Source organism: Sturnira hondurensis, unplaced genomic scaffold (genome assembly GCF_014824575.4).
Source record: "Sturnira hondurensis isolate 20B ecotype Veracruz unplaced genomic scaffold, ASM1482457v3 Scaffold0008992, whole genome shotgun sequence".
Taxonomy (NCBI): domain Eukaryota; kingdom Metazoa; phylum Chordata; class Mammalia; order Chiroptera; family Phyllostomidae; genus Sturnira; species Sturnira hondurensis.
In genome coordinates this window covers 3,245,683-3,256,219 of record NW_028081623.1, presented here as the reverse complement: position 1 = coordinate 3,256,219, position 10,537 = coordinate 3,245,683, and the positions used below count along the sequence as shown (strand labels likewise).

General features: G+C 39.2%; 1 protein-coding gene across 2 annotated transcripts in view; it reads left to right on the top strand.

Annotated features, from left to right (window-relative positions):
* Positions 1 to 7,635: 7,635 nt before the first annotated feature.
* Positions 7,636 to 10,537, top strand: part of CPED1 (cadherin like and PC-esterase domain containing 1) — a 286,479-nt gene continuing 283,577 nt past the window's right edge. The window contains exons 1-2 of one of the 2 annotated variants that reach the window (XM_037056521.1): positions 7,636 to 7,975; positions 8,470 to 8,948. In XM_037056521.1, the coding sequence (XP_036912416.1) occupies positions 8,700 to 8,948 (249 nt within the window). In that variant the 5' untranslated portion in view covers positions 7,636 to 7,975; positions 8,470 to 8,699. Of the gene's footprint in view, positions 7,976 to 8,002; positions 8,334 to 8,469; positions 8,949 to 10,537 lie in introns of those variants that run through there. The other variant, XM_037056522.1, reaches the window with a different exon arrangement.

The window sequence follows — 10,537 nt, the reverse complement described above, 5'->3', positions numbered from 1 at the left end:
CAGAGCCACTTTTTAGTTTCTTTATTGATGGTGATAGAGACAGTATAGTATTCATTTTTCTGCTGCTTATTAACAATTCAGAAGCTGCTGTGGGAAGTGTAGATAAGGAATGTGCGTGCTTGTGTGCGTGTTGCTTATTCTCATTCCCCATTTCCAATGGCCTATGTTAATGAATAAGAATAGTTTTCCTTAGGAAAGTGTACAGTTGCTAGTCTCTAATAATGAACTAATTAAAAACATTCACAAGTTTAACACATAGGGTAAAGCAGTGGTCACACTGTAATTCTTTTTTCATTGTTGAATCTGCCCCAGTAGAGAGACCCTCTATGTTGAAAATAAAAACAATTGTAATAGTTACTAAGCTTTCTAGATCATACGGAATACAAGGAGGCAGCCAGAAATATTTCTAAGTAACTCTGAACATAAATGTGAGTTGGTTCATTAGAATGACTTTACTAATAACTAGTTAGAAGAAAGTTTTAGTATCACTTCCCCAGTGTGTCTCATTAGAATTTATCAAAATTTACGTTTGTATCCTTAAAGCATTTGTGTATTTATCTTTAATATGACAGATGACTATTTTCTTGATTGGGTTTCCCAAGGGTGCCAAAAAATGTTTTTGCTTTACCAATGTTTTTTATTTATAAATGTTTTAAAAAGTTCAGTTATCTTATTGAAAACAAAAAATTAAGCTTATATATCAGAGATCACATGGTTTAGGTACAGAAGCAGTGTTTCGACTCTGTGTGGTATACATGTCACCAAAGAACCATACTTTGACAAAGAGCATCCCTTGTCGGCCAGATTAGTTGAATGAGTGCCAGCCTTCATGAGAGCGATGAGACCAAATCTCTCCTCCTTCCACCCCCATCACACACATTAATTTTTTTAGGAAACAAAGTTGAAGCTTTAACAGTTTCAAAATAACTTTTTCTTAAAATAAAAATGGCTGACTGAATTTTGATTGCATTTATAGAAGAAAGAAACAAGTTAAATTACGTGGCTTTCCTGAGATGATTTTTACCTGGTCAGGCAGCTCAGTTGGTTCGAGTGTCCTCTTGATACACTAAGGTTGCGGGTTTGATCTCCAGTCAGGGCACATACAAGAAGCAACCGATGAATGTATCAATAAATGGAACAAATAGATATTTCTCTTCTTCTCTCTCTCTCTCCCTTCCTCTCTCTCAAATCAGTAAGCTTTATAAAAATATATTATTGTTCCTGGAATATTGCAGGTCTACAGAGAAAACAAATGAAGTTTATAATTCAGTAAAAACGTAATTTGATACTATGGTATGACAAAGCTAAATTTGTTCATTTTATATATTGATTAATAAAAACTTAGAAATTCTGGCTTTATGCCAAGGTAAAACCATCCTAAGGAAAGTGAAACATAATTCATTGGGTTAAATGTTTGTCATTCTACCTGTGTGCTCACAGCTTAAAGAAAGTAGTTTATCATCTATTTGTTTATCTTTTAGAATGTGTGTAAATATATATGTGTGTGTTAGGTGTATGAGTATACATATAAATATATTTATATATATATATATATTTATATATATATATATATATATTGTCCTTTAGAGGATGCAACTCTTAAAAGCAAATTTGAGAGACTTAAAGGAGATTACATGCATAAAGTTGCATTTGTTTTGAGGAACATTATAATTACACAATAAGGAAGTGGTTAAAATCCCAATGTCATTGCCACAAACTGTTCAAGTGCTCACTATTCTAATTTAAGTAACAATCTTAGCCACATACAAAAATTGTGCAACAACAATTCCTTTGGTTAAATTTCATTTCCCAACCTCAGTACCATGGGCGTTTCATGATAGATTGTTCTCTATGGGGGAGTTGCTTCCCTCAAATCTGCACACTAGCTATCAGTAGCGCCTTCCGCCTCAAGTGTGACAACCGAAACTGTCTAGACACTGCCAGACATGTTCTGGGAGACAGAACTGCCCCACTGGGTACAAGGTTACCAAGATATGAAATACTTCTTGTGGGAAGAATGGGAATAATATGGAAAGTATTTGAGTTTATGACATGTAGTCCTCAAACAAATATGAATTGTTCAATCACTCAAAAGAAGACACTGCTGGAAGCCACAAAAATATCGAGGTGAGTAAAGTAGTTTCTGTCATACAGCCATCTATATTGTAAAGATGTAAGTATACTAGTAACTAAAATACAGTACAGAGTCTGATAAAAGTAATTTTGGTACTGAGGCAAGCAAGTTCAAAATGCTTATGAAGAGAGCTTGCGGACAATAAGCAAGGTCACTAGTGCAGCAGGTCCTTGAATAGCATCATTTTGTTCAATGTCATTTGGTACTTAACATTGATGAGAAAAATAAAATTGATTCTTCATCTGGCCACTGTCTGTGTGGAGTTTGCACATTCTCCTTATGTCTATGTGGGTTTTCTTCAGGAACTCCAGTTTCCTCCCACAGCCCAAAGATGTGCATGTGAGGTGAGCTGGCGTGTTTACATTGTCTCAGTCTGAACAAGTGTGGGTGTGTGAGTGGCCCTGCTATGCAGGTTTTCTGCCAGGGCGTGCGGGTTCCTGCCTTGTGTCCTGAGCTGCTGGGGTAGGCTCTGGAATCTGTGGGTTGGAAAATCGTTACTGTACATGCTTTTATTAATCTTTCTTAAATGTATGTATAGTCCACATTTATTTTGATGTTTAGTATTAGAATTGTTTTGGGTCTTTATTTAGAAGTTTGGGGATGTTTCTGTAACCAGAAATATGCTGTAGGAACTTAACTCTTACTTATATCAAGTAGCCTGTGGTAAAATTGGTCTGATGTGTTGTTTTCCTTAAAATTGCAGTTCCCCAGAACCTATTGATGGCATTAAGTAAGGACTTACTGAGTGTCGCATTTAAAAAGGCAGTGCCTAGTATTGTGTATGGGACCTCAAGGTGATTTGTGTGCTGGGAAGTACTGGTCTTGTGGACAGTTCAAAATGAAAAGCATTCAGTTTGGTCTATCTGGACTGTTGTTCATTGAGATACGTGAAGAGACTGTAGAATTGTCTGTTTAAATAAATAAACATTGAACAAAGGAAGGGTAGTAGAAAAATGAAGTTTTGCCCCACAGCATCGTATTTCCATGTGTAAGTTGAACAAAGGCTGTGCCCGAAGGGACTCCTTTATCCTTTGACACGGTTCCCCAGACCACTGCTGAATCCTGCTGTCACTAGGGCAGCAGCCTTCAGTGGCTTTTGAAGCACTGGGAAGGAAGAGAGAAATCTTGACTGAACCTCCATGAAAGGTTCAGTGGTCTGTTGAAACCCACAGATTTATATACAAAAAGTGACTTTACATAAGTGAAATGATTTGGAGAGAAGCACTGTAACTGGGTTGAAAGAAAATTAAGCAAATTTAAATGTTGACTGCATTAAAAATTGCAGGACTGTTTGAGGATTTCTGTTCATTCTCTATCATAGAAAGAACCAGGCACAGGCCTGACTATAGACTGAACTTCTGGTATGTCATTATAATGAAAGGCAAGTATAAAGCTGTAAATACAGATGGAAGGATACATGATCCTAAACCTGGTCTAAACTAACACTCTGTGTCTACATAACTTTATGGGATAAGGCACAATTGTGACTGAGCATAGCATTTCCCCCCTGAAGGACAGTGAGGGCCCAAAGGCAAGAATTTAACACTGCACATAGAATTTTCTATTAAATTATGTGTATTTTGCACCATTGACAGTAACTGGTTCAGTCCATTAAAGTTAATGGTAATATAACAGCGTTCTAGGGTAATTGCAAATAAAGGCCAACCTATATCCTGACAGCTGTCAATGATATCTTCATTAATACATATTCTGGGAAAGAAACTTTTTATTTTTGAATTCATACTGTCTGCAGATAAAGGCTAAATACACTCATAAGTTTAGAAATATAGCCATCCTTGACCTGAACTCAACTTTCCAGCTTTATCCTCAGTGATCTTCCACTAAGATGTTAAACCTGTATTTGCCTTTTTGAAGTCATTGAAATCTTTGTGACACTTGAGGGCCTGCTTAAGAAATGCCCACTTTCCTTATCACTTTCAAATAGATGTGATTTCTCTATTTGGAGTCTCCATGGCATTTACTCCCATCTTAGTTGTGGCTGGAACAACTAGCTATATGTTTATCAACCTTGTTTCCTTTTCCTCGGGCATGCATGTAGCTAAATTTATTTCCCAGCTCACTTTCACTTAGGTGGGTCTGTGTTACTGGGCTCTAGTCCATAGAAGGTAGGCCAAAGAATATATAACAATTTGAAGCTTGGCCCCAAAAAGAGCTCCTGTAGGAGTACCATCTGCATGCCCTTCTTTCATTCTTTGTCCACCTGTGGTATTCAGAGGACCCCAGTGGGTGAGCAAGATTCTAGGGTGTGGAAGGAAAACCACCAGGTGGAAGGACCCTGGGTACCAAATGTCTTAATGGAAACTGACAAACTCTGGAAAATTATGAGTGCTTTTATTGATCAAGCCACTAAGGTTTTGAGGTTGTTACCGAATTTATTCTACCTTGACCAATTTATCAGTGTGTTTATTATATTTTAGTAATTTACAATATGTGTCATATGTCTTCCATTGTCCACAGTGTCTAGGACAATGTTTTGGCATGGTAGAGATTTGAATGCATGATTCATGACCTGAAAACATCATCTTATGTTCAAAGCTAATGGAGGAAGTTCTAAAGCCAGCATTAGATGGGGTCCAGGGAAGAGGTGCTGGAGGATGAGCACCCAGGTATCACTGACAGCACTGCCAGGATGTAATTCACATCACCATGGTCAAGAGCCTCTTGAAAGGGAATAGCTTCCCCTGTAGGAAACCAGAGGGCCCAGAATCTGAAGATTTCACCTTCCAGGTTGTAAGAGAAAGGAAATTCATGTCAAAATGCATCCTTAGAAGGATAACTTAGAAGTCTCAGGTGCCCTTTGAGGTCTAGTGATCACTGAAGCTGATACTCAGAGGGAGTATTTTATGAGGAAGCTGATATTCAAAGAGGTAAGTTACTTTCTGAAAGTTCCTGATCCCACACTGGAATCTTGTCTATTATGAATATTTTTACTGCTGTAGTTTAAATGATAAAATAAAATGCCTCCTACAAACTGATTATTAAATAAATCTGCCCCCTTCATCACCACTTCATACTAAAAGCTAAACTGAGACATGTTATAAAAGGGTATATTTTGTGTTGGAGAAATCTGTTACTATCTTGTCCCAGGTTGATGCTTCTTACAATAACAGCCCTTGGATACCGAAATGGTTTAGTGGAAAGGCTACTTTATGAAACCAGATACCCAAGAACATTCACTCTGAAACACAGCTGGAATCCACAGGCTCATAGTTCTACTGCATATTTATCCTCCTACTCCTCACACTGAACCAACCTTTTCTTCATTCTTCCCTCTTATGCCTCATACTCTAACACATGCTTCCCTTACTACCCGGGCATAAATCCCTCCCATCTGTAGTCTCCACCTACAACTCACTCCCATCCCACCCTTTCTCTCACCCTTCCAAACTAGCATCTGCCACCCACTTCCGTCTCACAGAGTAATGGGGAGAGATCTAACACTAAGTGCACATGCTTGCCTCTGGTGCTTCTGTGTCCCAAGAACCCCAGGGTGCTGGTAATTATCTGTTCATGTGTTTGACACCACATAAGACTGAGCTCAGTCCCAGGATCCAAAATATCACAGACATGCATTCAGCATGCCTTCTTCCAACATATGCATACAGAATACTTAGGTGCTTTCCATACAATATTTCATCTAGCCATGCCCAACAGCACTTCAAAGTAGGCATTAGTAATAGGCCACATGCTAAAAAACAATTGATAAAAAGCAATATGATTCATACCCAGGTTGGGTTAATTCTAATATCAAATGTTGTTTATGGACTCCCTCAGTTTGTTTGGGGCTGATCCCTGTTCTTTCTGCCATCCCACTCTAAGTTTTCTCTCTTCTGCAGACATCCCTTTATCTGCTGTTCTTTCCCACTCCCTCAGACTAATGGTAAAATAGGGAACTGGATTCTTCAATCTGCCAGTATTATTTCTTTTTTTTTAACAATTTATTTATTTATCTTTAGAGGGGAAGGGAAGGAGAGAGGGAGAGAAATAACAATGTATGGTTGCTTCTCGGGCATCCCCCGCTGGGAACTGGCCTGCAACCCAGGCATGTGCCCTGACTGGGAATCGAACCGCGATCCTTTGGTTCGCAGGCCCGTGCTCAATCCACTGAGCTATGCCAGCCGGGGCCCAGTATTATTTCTAGAACACTAATTTTCCATTTTCTTTCAGACTCCTGTTATCTGAAGTCTAGCTCTAAAATCATCTCTGATGCATTTAATAAAAATGCATTGTTAATAAAAATGCATTATTCCTCAAACTTGGTTTTTCAGCCTTTTTGCCTTAATAATACTGCATGTCCACTACTTTTCATGTAGTAAATAACTGTCACATCCTGGATCTCATTGACACAGGGACAGTTATGACTTAGAGATATCATAATTCCTATAGTGTCTCAGATCATATTGCATCCGCCAAAACTACCTTCCAAAGCACTATTGTTTAGTCATTTCCTCTAAAATCTCTCTTGGCTTCCTAAAGTCAAGTGCCACTTCGTTTTTCTCTACTCCTTCACTTGTCATGAGATTGAGGACCCTGATGCTATAAATTAATATTAAACACACGAGTATATGCAAGAACTTTGGATAAGTCTAGATTTAGTGTGAATATTTATTCTGCAAAACTTAAGCTGTTTTACAAGGAAGGCATTGAAATTGTCCTACCTGTAGGTGCCCTTTCTCAGTCTACAGTAGCTGGGCACCCCTAGGGGGCGCACCATCTCACAAAATCTAAACGACTAAAGGGAGCTTGCCTAAAAGATGGGATCACACTGGGGGTGTGGCCTCACAGGAGAACCTCAGCCCATAAAAACGAGTTTGAGTTAGAAACAGGTTACAAACCTATTTAGATTCAGAGCCTTTGGAAATGACTGCTATGAGCCTAAACCGATTCGCAAAGCAAGGGCTGGGAGAGGTCAGCAACGTGCACAAGGCAGATTGCTTTCCCCCCTGAAGTTCCCTCAGCTGACTCAGCAAAAGTGAATGGGGTTTGCAGAATCTCCAGACTAGGAGTGTTTCGCTGCTCTATATAGCAGCAACAGATTGAATTGAATTCTGGACAAAGCATGGTGTGTACCCCTTTCTGTAGAGAAAAAGTTACCCAATACCTGTTACAATCAACTATTATAAGAGCAGTGCCAGCAATTAGCCTTTGAAAGGCTCAGCCATTAGTCCAATAAAGGACTAATAATAACTGTGATATGAGTTAGGTACTAAAACAGAGAGGTCACTTCCAGTTATTCTGTGCATACAACAGGCTTGCTGTTCTGAGGTCCAGACAGCAGTTGTAACCCCATAAGAGTGACCACTATTCTCCCAATTCACGCAGTCTTCTTTAATCTCACCCTCGACTTCTGTCGCCAGTTGACGAAGGGCTATTTGTTTTTGTTCCTAACATTACATTAGGAAACAGAAATTACATAAGGCATCGAAAATCAAGTGTGTATTTAAAATTCTGCAGCTCTGGGGAGGCAGACGCATTTCGGAGGAGGGGTTGGGGGTGAGAAATGCTGTTTCCAGTCTGTGGAAGCCCCTGTTTCTTTCTCATTCAGAACTCACCGCGCGTCTCCAGCTGCCCCAGAGGACCCGAGGAGCCCCGGGGTAGTAGCCCCGCCCTGGCCCGCCGCTTGCCGGTGTGTCTGCCCACCGGGAGGGCGGCAGGCGTGTGTGGGCTCTGGGTTTCCGCGGGTGTCCGTGCACGGGTGTCCGTGCGTAGGAGATGAGTTGGAGTCACACGACTGGGTGTTACCTTCTGAGTGGTTCTGAACAACTGTCCATTAGGGAGGGAGTCATGGAAAGTTTTTCTGCCTAAAAGGATGAAAACCGAGTAAGTACACAGAATTTTGAACTTGAAATGGAATGTAACAAATACAAGCAAAATCCTAACAGTAACCATCTCCATTCAAAGCGTTCATTCCTCTTTTTATATTAAAAGCTATAAATGCTTACAGGAAAGTGGCAATTTAAAACTGAATGAAGGGAAGTAGTTAAGGAACTTGAAAGGCGGAAAGCAGGACTGCTTTTAAAACCGGAGGAAAATGAGGAACTGCTAAGGCAAGCTGGCCTGCACCCAGCTGTGCAACAGGCACTTTTGGTTTTAACCTATTGCGTTCTTCAACGCTGCTCTAAGGCTCCAGATTTACTCGGGTGTTTGCTGTCTTCTCTTTTCCTGTAAAGTCTTCGCTGTGAGTTTAAGGATGTTGTGGAAATAAGGCATTACCGGAAGCAACAGTTTGGTAGCTTGGGCTATATTCAGGATATTAGTTACAACTATTATTATTTTGATATCTTCTTTTTCTTCTTCTTCTTTTTTTAACCCAGGAGAGACACTTTTTACTGTCATCCATGGAAGGGCTCTTAGTAACCGCCCCAGACTTTTTGGACCTACAATTCTTTGGCATGATTCTTCGGAAAGTTCTTAAGCGAGATGGAGCAATCTTGATGTAAGCTGTGGAAAAAGAAGACAGATCTGTATTTTTTATGCTGACAAAAAATAGCTGCTATGACTTTTCCGGCAACGTGGACAGGGGCCAAGTGAAGCTGAACTGGTCATGGTCTGTCGTCCAGTGTTCCTTTGTCGTCGGCGATTTTGCCCCCGGCCTTTTTTGGTGGGCTTGGTGGTGGCAATCTGCCTTTTCTACCAGACCCTGACACCCCTAGGGACGAAGAAGCTCGCAGGTACTGTCCCTGAGGCTGCCCCAAACACACCCACTGAAACCCAGGGAAGCAGATGCAAGAAAGGATTCGCTGTGGACAAACAGTGCTTCCTTCTCTCCGGTAATGCGCAGGAAGTCAGAAAGGTAAGACCGTCATCAGTTAACCTTGACATTTTCTGTAAAGTGGCCTCTCTCTGTCCTTTCTATAAAACTAAAATTAACTTCCATGAGGGCTGAAAAGGAGCCAGGGTACACACAGCCCAGAGACTGACCTTATGACAGTGAAACACATGCTGGCTTCAACTTCTTACTGCCAGAAAGCCCAGGCCATTATTTTATCTCTTAGAATTTCACTTCATTTCAGCTGAATGAAATAGTTTGGAGGAAGTGGGAGTGATGTGAATGCTTTCTAAAATATTAATATCCTAAGAGACCTAAAGATTTAAAGTTTAGGAACATAAAGTAAAGATTCCTAAAATTTGATAAACATTGGTGTCTCTTTCCTCAGGGCAGTCAGTATGAGTGACCAGACCACTTCAGACTCCAAGATACTACCAAACTTCAATTTGTGATAGGTTAAATCAGTTGTTGATTGGTGAGCACTTTTCTAGAGCAAATATTTATTTCTGAAACATTTAAAAGAAAAATATAATAGGTTTCTTCAAAAGAACTGACACACTGTATTTTATTGCTTATAGAAACAGGAAAATATAGATTGTTCTATACTTATATTATGCTAATTAACTTTACTAATCTCACTTGTCAAGTTGTTGGAGAAAACGCATAGAAACACTCAGAATTTCTGTTTTAATATACCATTCTCTTTGTGCTTGTCAGTGAAATGATGACATTTAAAGTAGTCCAGTCAAAAAGAGAACAAGAAAAACACACAAAATTCATAATAGCAAAGTCAATGATTTCTATGCTACAGCAGGTGTTATAGCAAGATAATTCAGCCATCTATAAAGTACTATCTTATTTCTGCAGTAAATCCTATGATCATGGTTATTGTTTGGAGTGGAGTTTCTCGTTAAACGTCAGTAGTACTTCTGCTATTATTGCCAACACCTCCAGCACCAGCACTGTCCTGCTTTAAAAACTCTTACAGATTTCATATCAGACTTATAACCCTGTGAGATAGATAAGGTAGGTTTGAGTGTCATTATTTTACAGACAAGATGATTGACATTCAGAGGTGTTCAGGCAGGCCACGGGGCCAGCATTCTGACATGGTACATCTACCTGGTTTCAACTGCAGGACTGATGCTCAAAATAAAAATAAGTTCAAAGCTTCTAATAATAACTTGTGGAGCCATAACTCTAGAACTTATTGAACTACAAAATAATATTAGGTTAAAACAAAGGAAATTCACACTCTTTATGACTTATTTTATCAATAATGTCAAGAAGCATCTTAATCAATAAATATGTGATGTAAAAAATAGCAGATAACAACTTAGAAACACTTCTAGATGAACTTCAACTGCAAGTGTTAATAACTGCAGTTATTAAATACTTTAATTGAAGAATGTGCATTTTTGTTCACTTATACTAGCATTAACTTAACTCTTGTAATTTTCGTGCTTTTTTGAGTATTTATGATGGGTGTAAACTAACTTGAAAATTCCTTCTTGTTTGTTTCGAGTATCAATAAATAAAATTTCTTTTAAAATAGTTGAGATGGTTTTGCTCTTTAAGTGGCTAAAATTTTTGCTGAGAATTTTGGACAAAAA